This window comes from Falco punctatus (assembly GCF_963210335.1).
Source record: "Falco punctatus genome assembly, chromosome: 2".
NCBI lineage: Eukaryota > Metazoa > Chordata > Aves > Falconiformes > Falconidae > Falco > Falco punctatus.
The window spans coordinates 30,898,661-30,923,126 of NC_137581.1; the positions used below are offsets into that span (position 1 = coordinate 30,898,661).

The following is a 24,466-nucleotide window of genomic DNA, read 5'->3' on the forward strand; positions in this document are numbered from 1 at the left end:
AACCTCACTGCAGTAGTTACCCTCACATGAAAAACCCTCAAGCACTTCTGTCCTCATACCACATTTTCTCAGTGTCACTTGGTTTGTATCAACTCCTATGGATTTTCTCCATACATTATCCATGACCTTACTCACCACCGAGATATAAGTAGTACATTACCCAGTCACGTTGAACACAGTGATGAGAAGGTACAAAAGCAGTACTTCTGTGTTTAGTAGAGGGGGAGGAGCTAATGGGCTTGATCTTTGCTTTTCCTTCTCACCAATCTTGTCCTATGAAACTAACAATAGCCCCTTGTTCTGTGGGGACACAGAACAAGGCAGTCTCCCACAGCAGCACCGAGTAGCATATGAACATCCACACAATTTAAGTTTCCCATGTTTTCTGCCTGAACATGCACATTCCTCTAACTTATGTGGATCATTTTGTTTTAACACATGGTGGAAAGTTACAGCTTTGATCTGATCAGACACTTCCACTATTTGAAGCATATGACCTCTCATCTTAACATGTTCAAATATTTGTACTTCTATTTCACATTTTAACTGCTAGCAGGACTTCAAGTATTTGAAATAGATTATCTTGAAGAGACAAACTCCTAGAGAATAGTACTGAATGGTCTATATTAATTTGGTAACTCAGTTAAGCAGTATATACAAAAGTCACAATAATCATAATAGCTAATTCTGGTAAGATGTAAGGAGGGGAGAATTGATTAAAAAAATCCTCAGATATTTTACAGCTGAACAAAAACTTGCAAATTTGGGATAGTGTTAACTAGTTTTATATGTTGATATTTCTGATGTTAGACAAACTACTTAAAGAATTTACTACTAGGTTTTCAATACCTTTTCAGTCAGGAATGACTAAAACTAATCAAAATAGCTACAGTCCAACCTACACACTACGAAGACAGAGGAACATATACATTTATTTACACAGACAAACAGCTCTGAATTTTGATTGCGGGAACGCAAGTTCTGTCAGCACTACAGATTACGTTATAGATTATGCAATCTACCTCCACAATGCTGTTATGAAAGAAACTGTAGATGTAGTTTTTGTCTTTCAAGGAAGTAACCTCTATAGAATTCATGTACTGTAGCTAAGCAAATAGGACAAAAATTACCAACTCCATCATGGAGGCAAAAGTCTTTATACCTCTTGTAGCTTCAAAGATACAAGAAAAAAAACCAAACCCACGGAACACAATGAACTAATACTCAGGCTAAAATATTTTTCATTGGGAAGTATATACCCCTTTCATTAACATACCATGTAAAACAAACAAATAATTTTAAGACCCGTTTTAAGACCCTTATAAATAATAGCCTGCCTGACTTTTCTGTGGCCTAAAGTCTTAATTGGGTAACGTTGACAGAGTAAGCAGTACTTGCAATTCTGGATTTCCCATATTTCAGATACAGAAAGTATTTTCTATTTAGTGATGGCTTTTAAATCACCAGATGCAAAAGGGTTTCTTGTAAAGATTTCTGCCACTGAACATATGCATTTGCAGATTCTTCATGAGTCATGTATCAGATGCAAATGAAGGACAGAAAATTAAAGCCACTACTTCCACTAGACACCGTGGAACACAGAACAGTAGACAACGTGGTGCTGTAAGCGCTAGTTGTCATGAAATGAAGAAAGAAACTGATTTCCTTTACTGAGACTGAGAATCTGCCCAATGCTTTCTGAAGATTCTTTTTGCTTTTTTAAAATAAACACTACCACTACTAGTTCCACTTTAGACAGTATTCTTAATGAGCTGCTTTTTATTTTTTTTTATGAAAAAGGACACCAACAGCATATATGATGGTTTTCCCTTAAGAACATGAACAGAAACCCCCAAAATTCATTTCTTTGAAGAAATTCTTTGCTTGTTTTTCTGTTTTAATCTTGCTTGGCAGAAGAAAAGGAGACAATGTTTTAATGAAAAAATATCACCAAAACATTTAAGCTCCTATCAGACTCAAAATTTTGCACCATTACAGAGTAAGCTTGACAGCACAGCTTGATAGTCTTATTTTTGGGAAAGGCAGAACAAGTAATTCAGTCTCAACGATCTTTGAAAGGTCACGGTGATTAGGAGAGGTTCCCAAGGACTAGAAGAAAGCAAATGTCACTGCAATCTTCAAAAAAAGGGCAAGGAGGAAGATCCAGGGAGCTACAGGCTGGTCAACATCACCTTCAGCTCTTGGAAGATGAGTAAGTAAATCTTCCTAGAAGCCATTTCCAAACACATTAAAGAGGTGATTTGGAATAGTCAGTATGGATTCACAAAGGGGAAGTCATGCCTAACAAACTTGGATGGCCTTCTGCAATGAAATTAGTAGCTCGGTGAATGAGGGGAGAGCAGCAGATACTGTTTATCATCACTTTAGCAAGGCTTTTGACACTGTCTTACGTAACATCCTCACAAAACCAATGCAGTACAGACTGAACATAGACATTGAGGTGGACTCAAAACTGGCTGAACTGCCAGTCTCGAAGGGTTGTGATCAGCAGTGAATGTCCAGCAGGAGACCACTCACTAGTCATCTTCATCTACCTCAGTGGTTGATATTGGTGCAGGTAACATTTACTATCTTCTTTAAAGATCTGGATGATGGGACAGAGTGCACCACCACCAAGTTTTCAAGTGATACAAAGTTGGGAGGAGTGGTTGATGCACTGCCATCCAGGGGGACCTTGACAAGCAGAAGAAATAGGCAAGCAGGAATCTCATGCATTTAAACACAGGGAAATGTGAAGTCCTGTACCCAGGCAAGAATAATCCCATGCACCAGTACACACTGGGCTGACTGGCTGGAAAGTAGCTTTACAGAAAAGAATGGCAAACAAGAAGCTGAATGTGTCAGCAAGGCACTCTCAAGTCAAAAAAAAAAGGCAACAGCATCCTGGGTTGCATTAGGAAGAGCATTGCCAGCAGGTCAAGGGAGGTGATCCTTCCACCTACCCAGCACTGGTGAGACAGCTGGAGTTCTGGGTCCAGTCCTGGACTCCCCAGTAAAAGGAAGACATGGACACACTGGAGAGAGTCCAGCAAAGGGCTATAAAGATTATGAGGGGACTGGAGCATCTGACTTGTGAGGAGAGGCTGAGAGAGCTGGGACTGTTCAGCCTGGAGAAGAGATGTACTAGGGGAGATCATATTATCAGTGTGCATGAATACCTGAAGGTGGGGAGACCTTCAAACAAAACCAAGCCACACTCTTCTCAGCGGTGCCTAGTGAAAAGACAAAAAGCCACAGGCAAAACTTGAAATACAGAAATTCCACTAAAATGTAGGAAATATTTTCGCTGTGAGGGTGGGTTGAATACTGGGGAACAGACTGCAGGAGAGGCTGTGAAGTCCCTTATCCTTGGAGATACACAAAAGCCAACTGGACATGGTCCTGCGTGACTTGCTCCAGTTGACCCTGCTTTGAGTGGAGGAAAAGCTGGACTGAATCATCTCCAGAGGTTTCTCCCAACCTCAAGTGTTCTGTTACATATCTATAAGAATTTTTAAACAACAAGAGTAAACAGAAAGAATATTCACAATTGGGTAAAGAAACATCAGTGGTATGTTTGACGCTGCATAGGTATGCTTTGTTCTTCCTTGTTTGCAAGGCTTTAAAATTGAACTTTTCAAGGCAGAACATGTAAGGAAACAGTAACAGTTCTTCTCTTGCATGTTAACATATTACTACGTCTAAACTGTCAGTATTTGGAAGAAGAATCAGAAGAGAAAGCAAGTTTGGATATTGCTTTTTCCTTTTTTCTGAAATGTTCTGTCCACACATCTATTAAAAGAGATTTATCAGCTCTTTCTCTGTATTTAAGCGTCCCCTACATTGCAAAGATCCCACTGTAACCCAAATCTTACCTCCTGAGCTGTTGCAATGCATTCTCCAGTCTCATTTTAGAGCTCTTGTCTGTGTTTTCACCCTAGAAATTAACTCCTCTTTATGAGAAATAATTTCTTCTGCATAAAGATCAAACATGGGAACAGCAAACTATAAGACTTCCCTTGATCATCAAGTTCAGTCTCTTGCTATCACAGGCAGTGATCTCTCAATCTATTCAGATACTTCAAACCACCTAATTTTTCACTCATTTTCTCCCAGTAGAAGCTGCTCCAGAACTGTGCTTATGGGGTTAAAATATTCTCCCTAGAATGGAGAATGCATATGCTTTTGCTGACACTTTTTCCTTACTGGAGCTGACCTTTCCCAAGTGTTCTGAAACCATAATCATAAGTTTTTCTATCACCTTGACTGGTTTTGTCTAAAAAAAAAAAAAAAAAATTAAAAATTTGAAGGAGTGTCTAGGCAGACATTAACAGACAAAACCATGTCCCATCATTCAAGATACCCAGTTGCAAGTGTCAGCCTAGAGGCCACAGAGTTGTTAGCGTATGTTGTGCCTGAGCTAGTAAGCTCTACCATAGGGGTAGTTTTATTAACCTTAACAAGGTCATATAGCTTCCAAATCAAGACTCAAGCATGGCTAGACAACTTGGTAGCTGTTTGATCCCATCCTTCCATGAAGATGTTCTTTCATGAGACAGGTTTTCTGCTTCATACTCCTTATACAAATCTCTTATCTGCACCAGTTCTACCTTCACCTCAATCTCTAGAACACATGCATGACCAAAGCTTCACAAAAATATTGCAAATGAAGGATTACTATCTTTTACAGTGTTAATGATGCTGTTGGAAGAAGAAGAAGAAGAAAAAAAAAAAATATATGTATTGACGTTTCCTTACCTGTTGTGCTCCATCCCCACTAACAATAGGGGAAGTTAGTAGAGGGATTTCACTACTTATAATCGAAGTGGTATCCAGTAATGGTGGATGTTCTGCCATCATTGATGGTACACTAATTCACAAGATCACCTGTAAAGAAAAGTTACTCAAATGATTAAACTATATAAATATTTCTGAATAATTATCCCTAAAAATAGCTTCACTTAAAAAAAAAAGATTACGAAGTTAGACACCTTTAGAAAGTATGTTTCCATAACATTTCAGCAATCATGTAAACTTGTAGATGCGTGCTGCCAGCTAGTATAAGCCTTATTTACAGAGGCTGGTTTAGACCCCCTCTAGTGGCTGAACGTTAGAAGACGACACATCACAGCCTTGGAGCTAACAAACCTGAATCTTTTAATTTTGATTACAAACCAACATTTTGTCTAAGTGACTGGCACTGCTGCCAAAATGCCTGTTGAGGTGGGGCAAGGGAAAGAAGCAGTTGCCTTAGAACTTACATATATACTATGTATGTAAGTTTTTGTTTATATGAAACTGGTAAAAACTTGCAATCTATGAACAGGGACATAGTTTCTTTTTCTAATCACCAACCCACTTTTCTAATATTGTAACAAATGAGACACTTATTTTATGAACATCTAGTTACTAGTAAATGTCCTAGTGAGACAAATGAATAATAAAAAAAAGTATCTTCTGAACAATCTGACGTTTTTTACTTTTAAAATGTATTAGACCCCGAATTAACTGCCGTGCTGTTTTGATAACCAGTGGCCCTTTAATAATTTTATCAGCAGCTAAAACTGGTGGGGGGGTGGGGAGGCAGTGCCTGCACACAGAATTATAATCCTTATAACTATACTATGAAAAAGCCATCAGTAGCGCATACTGTAAAGTTACATGAAATCTGAAGACAAGAAAAAAAGCCAGGCAGACAAGAGGCCCATGAAAGCAGTGATCCACTTCAACTCTGACGAGTAACAGCACAACAGAAAGCAGAATTCAACCGAATATTCCTTTCAATTACTTTAACAAGTCGTAGAGTAATGTGTTTATAATATTTTGCATGTTAGTGCTATCTGGATGGAAGAATTAAGACCAGAAAAGCTAAAGATTACCACTTTTTCATGCTGGAAATATGCTGGAAACTGCAAGTCTAATAAGCTGCTTTTGAAATTGTATTTCATTTTCTTACAAAATAACCAAAATCACTATGTTATACTGGTTTAGTGTATTGGTTTAACTCCATCCCAGCAAGACTCAGTACACTTAGCTTTCAGGGAAAAAAAAAAAAAAGATCAAGGAGAATTAAGAAATTGATATTTCTTAACAAAACAGCAAGACAGATGGAAAGAATCCACTAGAGGTGAATGGTACATTTAGAATTCCCACAAGTTAATCACATTTTGCATCTGAAAACAGTGCTTAACATCAAGCACAGGCATAAAGATTAAGCTAAAAACAAGCCTGTACAGTATTTCTGAAGCAGAACTGCCTCTCTTAGCCAGTACTCACAGTAGCCTAGTGAAAATAAGTAGGTACATCTTTAAAGTTACACAGCCTGATGGTCAGTAATATTACAGGGTTTTAAATTTTTGCCTTGATACCATCTGCCTAATGAAACTCTCTACAAACACTTCTACACCTCTAACACAGATATACTGTCTGCTCATAAACAGAGATGCTTACTAGTTACAGCTTGTAACTTGCTTTAAATGAAGAGATACCTGATAAAATTCAAGGAGTATAAAGTCAGCTAGTTCTAGAAGTTCTAGAGATTATATTTGGTTAACTTAAAGAGCTGACGTCAGAAACATTCTCTAAGCTATCTCCATCCCACCCAATTGACTGCTTTTACTTGTTTGCCCCTTTAAGTCAGATGATACTGTACATCTGCTGTGGGTTGAGGTCTACAGTACAGTGCTGTCAGTACAAGACGACTCACGCAGAACAAAGGCTTCACATTTTCTAGAAATTGCGTTAACAGAGCACTATAAGCCTCTTGTACAGCTGTACATAGATAGCATGATTTAGCTATTCCCATACTGAAGGTTGTCCTGTTATAAAACTATGAACTCAGAAAAAAGTATTCTGAAGTTATTTTAGAGGTTTCATTTACTTTCCAGGTATACTCTGCAAAGATTAAAGTTAGGGGTGGGGGTGGGGATATAATCCCTTAGGTTAAAAGACTTTGAAACCTAGCTGTGATTACTTAAGAATTCATCACTGCTTATGCCAAGTCATTTACACCTCCTTAGCCAGACTAATTAGTCTAACTAAGCAATTGAGGACAGTTTTTTTATATTCCTACCTTACTTTAAAAGCTTTCCCACTCATCAAAAAAATCCTCCAGGCTACAGTCAGTCTCCACCACTTCTGCAGGTGGCAGAGGGCTGATGAAAGTTACTTGGATCATCTTTCAAGCTAGCAAGTTTGATGGTAAGCTTCCCAGGATATTATCCAATGACTGTTTGATTTAAAATGAATGTAGAGCCTGGAAGCAGAGGTTAGAATCAAGACATCCCTTCTTCCCACAATAGCTACAACCAGGCTTACTCTTGTGCCATCTCTTGGTCTTTCAGCTCCAAATATTTTGCACTCCTATCTGAACTGTCACAGACAGAAAGGTAATTCCAATATTATAATACAACATATAATTCCAAGCTATAACACAACATACTCCCAGACTAAGCTGGCTTGAACTTCCCCAGGTTTAAGTTGAATCTGGCTCATTATCCCCAAGCCACCACACCAACGACTAGTCTCATATAAGAAAGCACGAACCTTTTTTATCACATACAATGACTTTTGACTGAATTTATAACATGACATACTCAGTGCTATCACCATTTATTAGGCATAAATCAAAACATATCTATCAAACTGGACACCAGTAAGATATAAACATAACCCAAACTGACTCAAATACAACTGTCATGACAACTTGTTCAGCCCCTCCAAGACACGAGTAGCTCTGGACACGGACATACCAAACATTGTGCCTCAGGTTCGTTCATAGAATCATTCAGGTTGGAAAAGACCTTTAAGATTAAAAAGACCAGCCGTTAACCTAGCGCTGCCAAGTCCACTACTAAATCATGTCCCACACCTACGTGTCTTTTAAATACCTCCAGGGATGGTGACTCAACCGCTTCCCTGGGCAGCCTGTTCTAATGGTTGACAACCCTTTCAGTGAAGAAATTTTTCCTAATACCTGATCTAAACCTCCCCTGGTACAACTTAAGGTCACTTCCTCTTGTCCTACTACTTGTTTTCACTCTTCATCAGCTTCGTTGCCCTTCTTTGGATACGCTCTGCTATCTCAATGTCATGTTAGTGAGGGGCCAAAAACTGATACAGGATTCAAGGTGCAGCCTCACCAGCACCAAGCACAGGGAGATAATCACTTACCTCATCCTGCTGGCCATACTATTTCGGATACAAGCCAAGACACTATTGGCCTTCTTGGTCACCTGGGCACACTTCTGGCTCGTGTTCAGCCAGCTATCAACAAGTACCCTTGGGTCCTTTTCCACCAGGCAACTTTCTGTTCTCTTGCATAGGTGTTTAATGATTTAATTTGTACAAAAATTAGGTTCTCACAGGCACTTGAGTGCTTAGGCAGGTAGCCCACTTTTGGCACATAGCCTTCAGTGCCTTAACTAGGACACAACTAAATTCCATGTTGTGATGCAAGTGTTTGATTTATTCTGAAGATGAAGCACACTGCTCTTCGATAAACCTTGACAGGAGGTACTAGGTATAGTGTTATTCATGACACCTTCTACCACAAAAGTGTTGCCTGTCAGACTGCATCGTCAATCTAGGGCAAAAAAAAAAAAAAAAAAAATCAATGCTTTCTTGACAGCACATTATTAGATTTCTCTGCAATGTCACTGAACTAGTCTTGAAGACTAAAGCTTTGAACTTCATACCAATGTGGGTCTATGCTACATGTATCATCAAAAGCCTTTTCAATATAAGTAGTCAACAGGCAGCAATTTGTACAAGTCGGCGTGCATAATCTGGTCAGACAGTAAGATATGGTATGTCTGCCAGTTGCAAATGCCTTTTCTTTTTAGCTATGAGGACTAATAAAGAGAGACAGGAATTTGAAAATGGAGAAGTACTGTGTGGCGGAAGAAGTCAGCTAAAATGGACAAAAGGTTGACCTCAAAATAAGCAGAAATGCTCAATAAATGTATCTTGGAAATAAATACATTTCATGTAAGGATATCAAATGGGCACAGACAGAGCTTTTAGATCAGCAGATCCAGATAAGCTTGCATTCACGACGTTGGGAAGAAGAGATCTATCCAGATCTTTGAAAAAGACTTGCAAATAACATGAGTCCTGTTGAAGTCTCGGAGGTCTGGAAGAAAACCAGAAGTCTTGCATTAAATACTCTGCTGAAAAAGGGTGAATGGAATGATCTAGGCCTGTTAGCAAACAGTGATCTGAGACCAAATAAAATTTAATAGTTGACACTGGATGTTATTTGTAAAGAATTAAAAGACAAGTATGATTGATGGAAAAAAGCTTATCCAATTAACTTGATGAGATTCTTCTGGTGATGGATATTCCTGATAAAGGTACTAATCAGAGAACTGGAAAAAACAATCTTAAACTTTATTTAGCAGCACACAACATTTCTGTTCAATGAAAATACAGAAGAGAGATTACATGGATTAAAACTGGACAGACAGCCCTTTAATAACAGTAAATACAGAGTTGTTGAGTACATGAGTTTCCAACAGGAAGAGAACGTATCAGTTCTTGGCTTCTCATTACAAAACATGTTTTTAACTGAGCTGTCAGAGAGAGTGGGGAAAAAAAAAAAAGGAAGTCAGAAGGAAGTCTGGAGATGACACACCATGACAATGATAAGAGACAATGGTAAGAGTCACTTCACTACAATGGCATGAATAGCTTAAAAAACTAGGCATAACAAAAGGTTTAAATACATAAAGGTAAAGCTGTTCTTTCTAAAACAAATAATTAACTCAATCATGTGAAGAGTTGATTCTGAAAAGGATAAATAATAGAAATGGACAGCCAAATAAAAACTCCTCAAAAGGCTGTATCAATTATACCAACAGGTATACCTCACTTAGCAACAAGGAGGATATTTTCCCTGCCTCTCTGCAAATCACTATCTCTACTGGAATAACATAACAAGCTTGTCTCCAATTTGCTGACTTAAAGTTGTTGTTGATACCTGTTCAAAAGAAGAGTATAAATTACTATAACTTCTTGAAAATATTGTTCCATATTGAAAATACTGAAAGTATATGCATACCATAATTTCAGCCTTACTCCACATAAAACCACTCTGGATGATATAACTGTCTTCTGACTATCTAGTTTCCCAATACACTCAGGATTTAGTGCCATCTTGAAAAGGACACGAGAAAAGCAACTGGCATTTGGACAACAGGTAAGGCTCGGCCTGCAGAGCCACTACAAACAATTCACTAGTCTATTGTCAAGATTTCCTACACCACCAAAAACTAATAGCATGCACAGCCTTCAGAAGGGGTTAAATAACACATGGGATAAATCTAAGAGTTTATTTAAGGCCAACTCACTCCATTCTTGTGGACATGTTAAAAGGGACCAGACAAGAAAGATGACACATTCGATGAATAGATAGGTAATACACTGTTGCTAAGCACAGAAGTTGAGAAGTAATTTTCTACTGGTGGTGCATGAAAGGCACAGTTATTTAGAAATCTATACTGACTCATGCACAGCCACAACTGCTGTATGAACAGCTATCTCATTTCTTGTCTTGCTACTGAATATACTGAACTAGTCAGAGACATTCAAAGTGTAATTCAGGATTGCTAACTCAGCTGACACTGTTCTTTCAGAGTCTGCACTGAATCTGTCCTAGGATGCAAGGTAAGTACAAACCCGAGATTTCAATCAAGTTGGGTAGGTTAACGCTTTGTACAAGACTTAGGTAGCAAACTACCTATTCCCCACTACTCCCAAATGAACTGCTATTCATTTTCCTTATTATTTGAAAAGACTTGGAAAGATTTTTCTGAAGACTATCAAAGCTGAAGCAAAGTAAAGGTATCTAAATTTACTGGACATAGTTCATTTAGACTCCAGGGCTTACGCCTGAGGAGCCATGAAGGAATGGATTACACTAACAAGCCAAAAGGCTAAATGCTGTTAAGGCTTAAAGACAGAGTTCCACTCAATAGTTCAGGAAGCAAGTATGCCTTCCTGAACTGTAATGACAATTTAATTCAATCCTTAAATGCTTTCAGATTTGGTCCTTTAATGTTTCTGTAGCATTACTCTCATGTTCTAAAGATATACAGGACTCTGCTTTTTCCTCAGTTAATTGTTCATTAAGGGTTAAGGAATATTGTAAGGCTGAGATCATTGGGCAGCACATTTCCTCTGCACATGCAAAGAATCAGTGTTTCCATCTCCAAGAGACTAGCAGCTGATCTTAACGAAAGCCTCTGAAAAACACATCAGCATTAAATCAGTTGGATCACCAAGGTAAAACAACAGGAGTCAGCAGCACGCATCCTCATAGCAACGCAGGCTAACAGCACACTGGGCTGTATTAGCAGAGAAGCGCAGCTGATGGGGTGAGGGAGGCAATTGTTCTCCCCTACTCAGCATTTATAAGGTGGTATCTGGAACACTGTGTCCAGTTTTGGTCTTCCCAGCCGCCACCTCCTCCCTGGTATAAGAGGGATGCCACAGACTGTTACTGGGCTTATCCCATGAAAGACAAGGAGAAAATAAGAGCACTAGAGTAGCCAGGGTGCCATCAACTTGCTGGATCCCACTACCTGAAGGACACTTGTTGAGAGCCTTACATCAAACTCTTCTTAGAGGTAAGCAGGAGAAGTACAAGAAGTGATGGACATATGCTGCACCACTGGAAATTCTGTCTGGCCATAAAGGGAGGGGAATGGATGGACAACAGACATCTTCACAATGACAGTGGTGGAGCACTGGCGTAAGTTGCCCTGCAATGCTGCAAAAAACACAATCCTGTAAATCAGTGGTCTCCAAACAGGGGTGCATGACAATCCTTTGGGGTGTGGGAAGAAAACAGGTTTTGACATTGATAAATAAAACATACCATTAAATAGTGGTTTTCATCTTTATCTCATCCCTTCTTTTACGTGTATGCTTTATAGCATATATACTATATTGGTAGAGTAGCACATGCATATAATTTTTAAAATGTACATATATTGGGAGGTGCAAGCTCAAAACATCTTTACTGATGGGGTGCATGATCGAAAAAGTTTGGAGACCACTGCTGTAGAAAGTCAAAACCTGACCACGCAAGGTCTTAACAAAGGGCTGAAGAAGGCAATCTCCAAAGGCCCTTTTAAACAGAATTCTTCTGTGAATTCCAGAGTACTAGCCAACCAAAATACAACATGCAATGGTATATGTATATATAATGTATGTAAAGTTAAATGGTTTTCAGTAGATTCAAATCCAGAGATGGACAGTAGTTTGTGACAGTAGAGCCCCCAAGCTCTTAAAAACTGCCAGAGTCTCAATTCAAAATTTCAAGGTAACAATGACAGTGCTAATCAAAATTCAAAACTCGCAGACTTTGGAAGACATACTCGTAGAACTGTCTGTAACAAAATTACTTTATGCTCTGGTCATTCTCCTAAGAAAATTAAGAAAGCTGCATTACAGGATAATTACAAATTAAGAAGTTATACTTTTGTATTAAGCACACAACACAAACAGGTTTCCCATTATGGTTGGACTGCAGGCACTACTCTGATAAATGTAGTGACAGCTAATAACAATGCTGTGGGCAAAAAAAATATTTAAGGACTCCTCCTATCCTAGAGATTCACTGCTTCTGGTTATCGAGTTTGATACAGAAAACAATTGTTTTTCCCACAACTGAGGGACTTACAAGGCCACACTCCACAGTGGTACGTCTGATGCCTACTGAAGGAGGAGTTTGCACTGCTGCTTTTTCCTCAGTTCTTGTGATTTACAAAGTGCTTCTTCTCTACCTACCTACTTATTATCACAATACTTAGAGCAACTTGATACTCTTTCGCATTAAAATTCTGTCATATCTGGTGACCAGATATAAACAGATTTATTACTACAGGGCTGTTCACAAGAGCCTTGATTGTATACAACACGAGGATGGAAGTTTAAGCCAAGACAGAAATGCCTAATACAGAAAGGTGCAGCATAAGGAACAGGCTCAATGAAATCAATACTAAAACGTTTCCAAACTGCATGTTGCTATTACATGGCAAGTGGACAAAAACTGGGCTATTCCATGGTTTCTTTTCCAGTAATACAGTTTCATACATGCTTCAGCCTGTATCACATTACAGCTGCCAATTCAAGGTTGCCATAAGGTGTGTTTTCCCAGTGGGCTCAGTACAGCAGAGCAGGTGTGCATTCCTCCTTCACCCGGGTGCTCCTGCAGCTACGCTTCCCCAGGAACCACAGGCAAGTCTCATCCTCATGGTCCATAAAACTTCCAGTAAGAAGGAAAAGCTTCTCTGAACAGGAGACAACACTTTCTAGGTTTTACCAAAGGCCAAGGAATGAACTTACAGAACCAAAACCACCATAAAACCATCACCCAATCTTAATACGGGAAATGCTTTGATTTTGTCTTCTCCAACATGAAGATAGCAGGTGCACTTTAAAAATAAATATCTTTCAAACAGCTGAAGTAATAAAGCCCTCTTCTACTTAGATTAGAGCCTCACTTCTAAGTGACTCTTTTCAAGAAGATGCAAGCTACTATTTAAATATTTCCTGATTGAGGCGATTATAAGTACTCACCATGTCCATTCTTCAGTGCCTACTGTGAGATAAATTTATTCTTTCCTACAGTCTTTAAAAGATATCTCTTGCCTGCCAATTTGAGTCTTGCAAAAACTATCACAATTCCTTCTAATCTGTCAAATTTGCCATTCAGATCAGAAGTCATCAGATAAGAGCAGACAAAGGCCCAAGATGTACAAATATGCTAAAACGAGGAAAATGCTAGAAAAAAAATTGCACCAATGCATCCCTGCAGCGAAGAGGAAAGAACAAAGCATATGCAACAGATGTTAGTCGTATCACTTAATGCACTACCGGGAAAATGTCAGATACAGTGATGTAGCTGGTATAGAAGTGTATTAGAATATAATTACCCAGAGATCCATAAGGTTGTAGCTGAGCTACTGAAGTTATGAAGCATGCTGAAGAGTTTTGTGTTTGTTTTTAAGAATCAGAATTGAGCAGAATTATTGTAATCCCCCCCCCCCTTTACCATATTTTCTAATCACACAGTTTTGGATGTGGCAATTATGGTATGGTGTTTTTATTTTTTCAGTTCTGAACTAATTAATATGTAATCTATTTAAAACACATGCTTTGTTCCTTATAAAGTATTTTTCCTGTTTTAGAAAAGTGTTTCCTGGAAAACTACATAAAACGTTTTCCAACAGAATAGAGAAGTGTTATTTTTTGTTAGACAAAAGGTGTTCTGTAGAATATTTCTTTTTCACTAATTTGGCAATCTCCTTTTAAGTAAAGTGAAACTGAAATGGCTATTTCCTTCAGTCAAGTTCATAATACTAAAGTTGCAGATAGGCAATACAGGAGAATTTAAAAATCACAGTTTCATAAAGTAAATCAACAAAGTCAAAGTCTGACATTACTAGAAACTGTAAATCATAACAGTTAAAAACAAAGATAAGCAAAATGTTTTGATAAGCACTGGAACTCCCTATAGGAAATAAGAAACTGCAACCTCTAGCAAAATATGGAAATACTTCAACTGTAGCTCTCTAGTGGTGTCACAGACACTAAACACAATTTCCAAAGAAGTCTGAGAAATGCAATACACATCTCTGTTCATACTATGTTACCACTGGAAGGTGAACACTAAAAGTTGTAAAATTAATGCAATACTAATATGAAAAAAAACACTGATTGATGAGAAAATGCAAGTTGCACTTGAACAGCCAAAACGGTTCCTGGATCTAACTCACCCCCAATACTTACTGCCTGTTCTTCTTAAAGCAAGAATGGCCCAGCTACCCAGCAATACACCTCAGCATTGCAGGAGTTCAGCGTGTTACAGTAAATTAATACTTATTCAGCCTACCTTCATATTCCAGGTTGTGAACCACAATGATTTAGATGCAGCTTCAAATGCAGTTCATGCATTCATGTCATGGGTACTATAACCTATACGAGAACGCACAGTAGATAATTGAAAACATTACAGCTGTTCAGGTTTAATGCGCTTGTATTTATGAGCCAACAGTTTTTGAACCTGTGCCAAAGATGCTAAGCTCTTACCCGCAGCTGATGTAAAAACCTAAATTTTTGAAGGTCAAGACTACACAGAGAAGAACTAGACACTGATAAACCAGTCACCCTGAAAGGCACAGTACGTTCACAGACACTTGTCACCTCATCTGGTCTGGTACGACTGTTAAATACTTGAGGTACATAACAAGACCAGTGCAATGGAGACTGCCTGAAAACACTGCATTATGGTTTTACTGTTACTATTATTAGATTCTTAAAAAAACCCAACCACCTACAGTCCTTACCCAGAAGAAGTATATGTAACTTGAAGTTGTTGCATAACAATTCACTACTTACTATTTGCCCCTCCCTCCTCAAAGAGAAGAATCCTAAACTGGTTTTGTAACTTTTAGAAAGTGGTAAGTGCAACCATATCACAAATCAGAATTATTAATCTGTTCATTTTACTCAGTACTAATTTGATAGTGAGCATTTTAAAATCAATGATGAAATGGACAGCACCGGGGTGCAAACTAATGCCTAGTCTTTTGCAGGTACAATCGGTCTGATTCACTGCCACATGTTGTTTGTGAGCTATACTGTAGCCTCCTTTGCCTTGCAGGAACAACTTCCTTTTAGGTACTCTTGGGAAGCATCCTCAAAAAGAAACGAGGAGAGTAAACCACACAGTGTATTTTCTGCACCGCTTATAAAGCTCTCCAATGCAATTTCAGTTTATTTATGCTACACTGATCTAAACTATGAGGATGGTTTGTTTTACACTCCTGTTACTCTCAAAAACTTCCTTAAACCCTCCCACTTTTACTTTTATACCAGCTAAATTACATTCTTCTATGCTTCTGCCAGGATTGGATTTCCTTCAGTTTATTTTCTGCAAATCACATGGGTTCAAAACCAGCTTGGCTCTTCTCAGTTAACCATTACTCTTGCTTTCATTTCCGTTTAAGAACATGCATTTTTTTGAGAAAACAAGCCAAGAATCAAGCTACTTCCCCATTTGTTACTAACTCCCCCTTTTTGGTAGCTATGAGCAGCAAGGACAAACTTGCAAAGTAATTTTTCATATGATTCCTTTAAGGCAAACTAAAAACATGGATATATTTTTATTAATGTGATGCAACGGGTCAGTGAGATAAATTTATTGCAGAGACAGCTGATGGTGTTGTTGCTACAAAGAGTGCATGAATCAAGTAGAACAAGCAGCTTTTAAAGAACTCTTATAAACAGATTTTTCTTGCTTATTGTGAAAAATGAAAACTATGCTATCTAAATGCAAAATGACATAGGATCAATGGGGCTACAAGTCCAACAGATTTCAAAATTTCTCTCCACTGAGTTATTTTGGAAAGCCTATAGGTCTCTGCTTCCATAAGGAACAGGATAATAGCACAGAACATGACAAGACAAGACAGGCATATAGAAACTACTTCCCAAGAGCACAAATCCACAAAAAAAAAAAAAAAAAAAAAAAAAAAAGAAAAGTGTTTTGAGGCCTCACACACACATTTGAAAGATGTTCTTTTATTAAGACTTTAAACTGCTGTGAATCAGTTCTGCTAAATGGTACTAGCGGCTCCCACTCGCACCACTGCAAGCAACTGGTCAACACCACAACAAATGAAACTGTAGGACAGACATAGTTTAAAATTATTCTTATAAAAACCACAGTTTTAAAATAAACAGTTGCCTGATCCATTTCACTTACGCAAATACACAAGTGAATGCCAAGCATAGGAATAAGCAGAGAGGACCTGCTTCTTCCAGTGTTAATGCACAGCATTCATGAAGCTACAGACCACAATAGTAAAAAAGGTCAAGAGGCAGTCACCCTTCACTTCCCTAATACTAAACTTAAGTCACAATGGTACTGAAGCAGTTGCTTCCATACCATAAAAAAAAATTAAAACAGGATAGTCAAACAGCATCTCAAGCTAAGTATACTACTTATACAAGAGTTCTCCATTGGAGGAGTCTGCAACTACTGAAGGGGAAGACAGAAGACCAACAGCACAAGAGCAGGCTTCTCAGATGATACCAGCACTCCTTTCTCCCAAGCTCCACCCCATCCTCCAAGAAAAGTTTTAGTCAGTCAAAACACCATGGGACCAAGTAGTCTGATTGCTCAATCAAGTCAAGAGGACAAAGCTGCTCTCAGCTTCCTATTTTACATATGAAGTTGCAACACTGAATAGTTGTTATTTCATTTTTGTTAATGAATTGACAACATGAGAAACTAATCTGTTTGGAGCTGTATCGCCATGATGTACATAATTAAATGTGCTGGAGTACTTTTAAGACATATTACTTGAATTGAGGTAATTTATCCTCACCATTGAAATGCCAGAGTGGAACGTGCATATATACTAATATCGTTACATGTGGGCTGTCAAGTTATTAGCAAGCCTGAAGAAATTTAAACAAAGTACATTTCAGCTGCAACAAATTGTCAACAATCACTACTCCTGCAGATTCTTTTAGTCCTCATTTCTTAGTACTTTGTTACAACATCTTCAATCTACCTTCACACTAGACAAAATAGTTAAATAATTTTCTTAAAATATGTTTTTTTCTATTTACCTTTTTGATAGATTCTACAGGATTTGCAGAGGCATGGCAACTCTCGTGGCTTATGATATTTACTCTTACTGTAGGAAGTCCCGTAACAGCTTATCAAAAGATACTGTGAAACATTAGTGAAGAGTTACAGTTACAGTTCTCTCTCACTGCCAAGGCATTGCAAGTCAAAGTTTTTCTGTTGGATCTTATCCATTAAATTTTTGCTTACAGATTAGTTTTCAGCTACATGCACACTTTTTGCAGATCATTACTACCACCATCTAAAATGTCTTCCTCTGCCCCAAAGTAAAACTAAACCACCTGATATTCTGTTGTTTGTGTCTCAGTTTCCTTTGGTCAAGTCATCTAGTATATACAGTTCTTCCAGTTAAAAAGAACAACAAAACCCTGCAATTTGAAAACTGAAAGTTAAGAGAAAGATTTATTTTGTAATCAAAGGAGTAAGAGATGGTATTGTGTATACTATGTTAGCAAGGGGAAATGAAACAGCAGCTTGGCAGTAGCCCATGCTTGTAGAATCTTGTATAAGAACTTGCACTTTGTTTACCACAAACATGGATTTGCACATTGGGGAAACTCAGTAACATTCACAAGAAAGGATTTGCACTTGTGAACTACAGGGGTTTTTTACTTTATACTGTAGGTAACTTTAAAGTTCTAGGTTTGTTAAGTTAATTTTCACCTGAAGCTATTCAAGATCAGAAGACATTAAGAACTGAGCTTCACACATTTAAATGCAACCAACATACAAAACCCCAAAGCAAATTAAAAAAGAACTGCAATGCAAAAGGTAAAGTTAATATTTCTGCATCACATATTCCTCTTCACTCCCAGTTACTGAAGAAAGTTACTATCTATCCACACCTTTACAGTATTTTTGGACCTTGTCGCTTTCCCCGTGGACAATTTCCCAGACTTTGATGAATAGGGTTTTTTTCAAATCATGGTGTGCACTGGTTCAATTTTGTCAGTTTTCACAGTTGTGAAACAGGTTTTTGGACACTATATTATAGAAACCTGTATGTTGCCAGGAATTGGAAGGCCTTGTTTTAGTGCTTCTGGAAAGCAGAAAACATTTATCACATCTTAGAATGTGCTGTGCTTCTCTCTTACTAATGGATTATAAAAATGAGGTCTACCAGTTAAACTGGGATTAAAACCTTGTAGATATTTTCATTTTTGACAACTCTTTATGCCAAACATAATTAAATATATAACAAAGTACAACATTTGCCATTGCCTATAAATGAAGAGCAGTGCATCTTTTCATTTGTCCTAAATGCTTCAGAACAATTCTTGAAGCAAAGCGGGGTGGTGGGGGGTAAACTATAGGTTTATTCAGGACTTCTGCAAACTGCCATTGGGATGGTGTTTGGCACCCAAGATACTAAACTGAAAGAGAGGGTACCAATGTTAGCCTGGGTGATGCTTTGCTTGCAGAAGAGGGTCCAGGCATCCTGAGAAAGCAAAAACTTACAGGGAGACAAAAATATAAATTCATATGTGTATGGTACATACACAGGCAGGTCTGGTGAGACTGATACCAACAAATGTGCTTGCCTAGACATAAATAGTGAAAGTTTGTTTGGAGCTATGAACACAAAGAGGGCAAAATATGTCCACAGTATCTCTCAAACTGAGTTTGACTGAAGACATCACCAATGAACATGGTGTTAAAAGTTTAAATAACAGGTTTGGAAAACACAAAGATATTCTATTCCTGAGGTACCACAACTGTAAACAGAAAAGCATTCTAAACCCGTACATCCAAGAAGAGTACTAACATAGTCCTCTACACAACTGTGCCATCAAAATAAAGGCCACCAGTTTCTGCAGCACTTATTCTAACCAAAACAGACACTAATACAACCACAAAAGGGTGCATGACCTAGCAGGTGAGTATAAAAAGTATATATAAAAAGAACATTATACAGGGCAGTCCAGCATGAAAACAGGAGCTAAAAATCCTATTTAATTATTGACAAAAGGGCATAGCAAATTCTACTTAAATTTACACTTTGTTAAAGTCATCTATGACAGCTTAGCAAAGAAGTCTGAAGATATTCACTGGTTACAAGCTCAAGAGTATGTAAGCAGCTGGAACAGGACCAGATCTCTGGGGGGCAGACAGAACAACAACTTCAAAAAAATTTGTTCCATCTGAAACTAAATGTAAATTAATTGGAATAATTAAAGATCACAACCTACAAGAAACATGTAGTAATATTAAGTGTTACAGACATTTTCTAAACACCCTTCTGCCCCATCAACCCTACAATATACAGGCCCTGGGATGGCAATCCAAAATGTTACCAGACATAAACAAAACCACTAAACTTTATGGATAGACAAGTTTAAGAAAAAGGCTAATAATGTTTTTCTACTGGCATCAAGTGAACATCAGCATTAAGGAAGCTCAAAGCTTGCTGTGTATGGCAAAGAACAACCAAAAAACTGGTCATTTCTGTAGCTCAGGAAACATTGGCCCCATGAGCAACATAAACATTGTTTGTGTTTGCTGAACAGAAAAAGTAGCAATGTACTCATTCCAAACTATTATCACTTTCCTGAGATACAGACAGTATCTTTTAGTTAAGCTAAAGGGTTGACAGTCCAAGTCAAATCTATTTTTACTAGATCTGGTCCTACAGGAAAAGCAATGGTTCACAATTCAACTCGTGCGCTATAAACTACAGCCAAGTTGAATTTTGCTACAAATTGCCTGGGAATTTCCCCAAGCCAAAAATCGTAAAGAATGGATTATAAAATAGAAGAGTGCTATTGACAGATATAACTGAGATATTCCAGTTCATATTTTAGGTCACAGAGACACGCTGATGAAATAAGACCTGTTACCTGTAGACATTTTAGCAGACACTGAACTAGAAATCCCTTAACAATTAGAAGCTGGAGGTCAAAAAAAGGTACAGAGTTGCTGGATGCTGGAGGAAGATAAGAATTCCTCAGGTTCCAGGAGGTACTGACAACAAACATTAACGGCTGCAGACAACACCACTGTCTCGGAAGGGGGCCTGCAGCCTCACAAAAACTCTTCTTTAGCATCTGTCTGTCTGGGAGAAACTGGCAAAGATACAGTCTTGTTCATTCCCATCGACCCAAAAAGGGGTACTAGGCTAGGTTATAGGATTTGCCAGTTTGACAGAGGTGTCAACAGACCATCAGAACACCAGCACTTAACACCTTCCAAGCATCCAATTTTTCCAGAGACCAACACATTTACAATAGCATACACTATTTCAGAACGGACCTGCCAGCAAGGTAAATTAGTGTGTTGCTAAAAGCATTTAGAAGTTAAAACCATTTAGGAAACTGTATTGACAAAGATGAAAAATTGTACCTCTCCTGAAGTCAGGCTTTAAGGGTTTTGCTTCCTAGTAAGTCCTAAGACAGAACACTGCAGAAGTACGTCCAGTTAAGTAGCTAAAGTTGCAAGAATAATTATGAAGGATCTTTTTGAGGTATCTTGAGCCAAAATGATCATCAGCATAACACTGTATTAGCTGATGTAAGTCCAAATTCAAGTAAAATTAAATGGCCACAAGGCAAAGAATAACAAACAAAAGCATCCCAAGATCCACAGGACTCACAGCACAAAGAAAATGAATTATTAGCCTGAATCATAATTCAAAGTTCTGCAATTCCATTACATTATTGCCTATAAAAATCAAAAGCTTCTGAGTTTTAAGTTCGCAAACTAGTCGAAACTCCAAGTTGAAAAAGGTAGAAATGCCATAATGGATTGAAATCAGATACTTTGTGTCACATGTTACCTGAGCATCACATAACTCATATACCTAGAGCTTGTTATAAAGCAAAAAGCCTCAGAAGACCTCCATCTGCCCTGAAAAAGCAAAGACGCTCATCTAATTTTGTTTTAACATTATCATGTACAGTAGCCAGCATGTGACACTGTTAGAAGTAGATTGCCCTCATCTTCACCAACTGACCTAAACAAATCATCACCACGTCCCGGCCTTTCTGAGGACAAGGATCTGCTCTTAACTAAGGCCTCATCGATGACAATCAGTGTCTGATGCTCCAATGTAACTGATTCAGCATGTCAATTTCACACACACACCCCCCCCAAAGTCACCAGAAAAAATATGCTGGTGTAGTTTGCCATAACAAGTCCCAGATTAAATTCACATATGTCAAGATGACTTGCATACATTCTATATATACAGAATAAATCTACAACTAGATGCTGTCTTTCCAAACTTAATCAGCATCCTTCCTGCTCCTCCATGCTTAGTAGGAACATAAGCTATTAAGAACTCTACCCAATTTTTAACGTTGAGCATTATAGACACTCAGCTACTTCTAACTTTCACATACATACTCAGCCTTCTCCCTATCTGAATGCTTGTTAACCTCTCCATTCATCATGTGATTAAATTTCATAATTATTTGACACCACTTCCTGAAAAAAAAAAAAGCAGAAAAAATTTAACTGACTGTACTTTCTGGATTTTAAGGACTGCTGAGTTGCTGTAATCCATACTATTTCACAACACAGAATATAAACACATCTATGGATGCAGACTCACATCATGGCTACAGTTAATTTTCTATGCTGCATAAAGCAGAAAGTTACCCATTGCCATAACAACAAAATAGCTTCTTCTAAGCTCAGAGTTTAGCAGGAGTGGGACCTATAGCTTCTAAGACAGAAGCTACCAAGTATTCAGCAGGAAAATTTAAGATATTTGAAGTCTTCATACAGTTTAAGACATTTATAACCAGATATGTATTTGATCAAATGCAGAATTAAATTCTAAAAACAAAAAGAATATTTCATGTAAATTACTTCATGACGTGAGATGCTCTGGAATAACATGCGACATCCAAGGTAGTTGATAAATTGCGTTTGACAAGGTTAAGCAAATTACTAACATGTCTTGAGATGCCAGTCATAAAACACAACTTGCTTCTACCAACGTATTTTGCCTTGTTTCTACTGCTAATTTTCTTTACTTTGCACAACAAAAATCAGCTGAAAAGTTTCATTTTTGCTTTTAGTTGGTTTCACTTTCTCGTTGCCTGGAAGCAACAAAAAGTTTCTGTTTAGGTTAAAAACAGTCTTGGTTAATACTCGGGAAAGGAGGAATCGGGCACGAATCTCGCTGAACGAATGCCCCTGCTAGCACTCGGCAAGACGATTACGGTGTTTTGGGGAAGATTTTTTGTTATCTAAATACAGAAACACAGGCTCAATCCCTTCAGCTGGGAGTTCCGAGGGAGCCTTTACAGCTTAGCAGAAGGAGAACAACAACAAGAAAAAGAAAGAGGTGTTGAAAGCCACCACTTCCTTCTCCTCCCCGCCTGTCACCGCCGGCTCAGCTGTTCTGGTCGCGCTTCGCAGCTGCTTCTCCCCAAACAACCGCCCTCCTTACGCGGCCGCCGCGTAGAGCCCTGCCCCGCGGAGCCCCCCTGACAGCGGCAGGATTCCGCCGCCCCGGCCGGCAGAGGCATCTCCGAGCGGCGGGGAAGCCCGCGAAGGCAGACAGAAAGTTTCTTCAGCGGGGCTCCGGCCGGCGGCGCCGGCTCCCCGGCCCTCCTCGGGCAAGCGGGGGCAGAGGCGCGGGCAATGCCGTCTCCTCAGGGGTCGCGCTGCCCGCGCTGCGCCCGGCACCGGGGGCAGGTAGAGGCGCTGCCCCCCTCCCTCGCAGCCCTCTCCCCACCCGGCTGAGGGGAAAGGGGCGGTTTAGCTGGCCGCCTCGGGGCGGCGAGCGCGCCTACTCACCGCCATGGCCCCGCCGGCTCTCCCGGCTAACGGTTCGGTCTCCGCCACCGGCGGGCAGCGGCACCAGGGCGGGGAGCTGAGGGGAGTTCCCGATGGCGCAGCTCGGGCAGGGGCGGCGCCGCGCCGGCCGCTTCCCCCACCCCCTTACCCGCCCACTCGAGGTACCTGCGCTTCGGCCGCCGCCCCTCCGCCGCCTTTTCCTCCCCTCCTCGCACCTGTCACTGTCTCCCGCGGCCGCCACCGCTGCTGCTGCTGCTGCTACTACTATTGCCGCCACACTCGCCTCGTCGCCTCAACAATCCCCACCACCTCGCCCGCCGGCGCGCAGCCGCCATCTTTGTGGAGGGCTGGGAGGGGCCGCGAGGGGGCAGTTGCCGGCGGCGCGCCGGGCGCCTGCGCGGAAGCCTCCGTGCGGGGGGGTCCGCCGGCTGGAGGGGCGTGGTCAGGCTTGTGGGCGTGGCTGGTGACACGAGGCGGGGCCTGCGGGGAGGGCGGTGCTGGAGCCGTGCGGGGGCGGAGCCTGGGGGGCGGCTGGGGCCTGGGTCGGGCCTTGGCCCTGGGCTGGGCTTTGGCCTGGGGTTGGAGCGTGGCCTTGTCCCTGGGGTCTGGGCTTGGCCCAGGGCCGGGTCCCGGGCTGGGCCCTTGCTGGGTGGAGTGAAGGGTAGGAAGGGCTGCCCCTTCCCTATACACTGAGACAACCATTAACACAGCAAAAGTCAAAGGGCTTTCAGGCCACCCGCCCTGAGGCCGAGCAGAGCCCCAGGAGTGTGTCCATGACTGAGCACCTGAGGCGTCCCCTGCCTGCTGCCCAAGCATGTAGTGTCCAATATCTGAGGGGGGAGGGGAAGGAATGTGCTTTTCCAGGGGCTTATGCAGGGAGGAACCATCTTCCCTCAACACCTGCAATGTTCAGCTGATGTCCTGAATACTAATTTGCAATTATCCTTTGCTTAATGTTTGTCCTTTCAACCATTATGGACCAAATTTATTTTACTACAGTCTTTGGCTTAATGACCTTCTGCAGCAGTGGACTGAACAGAATGAGATGTTGTATAA

The 24,466-nt window shown here is 39.9% G+C and overlaps 1 protein-coding gene across 5 annotated transcripts in view; it reads right to left on the bottom strand.

Moving 5' to 3' along the window:
* The window catches only part of FNDC3A (fibronectin type III domain containing 3A), a 126,787-nt gene extending 102,990 nt beyond the window's left edge, over positions 1-23,797 (bottom strand). Inside the window, exons 1-2 of one of the 5 annotated variants that reach the window (XM_080375024.1) lie at positions 23,626-23,797; positions 4,759-4,887 (exon numbers count right to left, since the gene is read on the bottom strand). In XM_080375024.1, the coding sequence (XP_080231150.1) occupies positions 4,759-4,860 (102 nt within the window). In that variant the 5' untranslated portion in view covers positions 4,861-4,887; positions 23,626-23,797. Of the gene's footprint in view, positions 1-4,758; positions 4,892-8,172; positions 8,560-23,410; positions 23,537-23,575 lie in introns of those variants that run through there. The other 4 variants (XM_080375023.1, XM_080375022.1, XM_080375025.1 and 1 more) reach the window with 4 other exon arrangements.
* Positions 23,798-24,466: the final 669 nt, after the last annotated feature.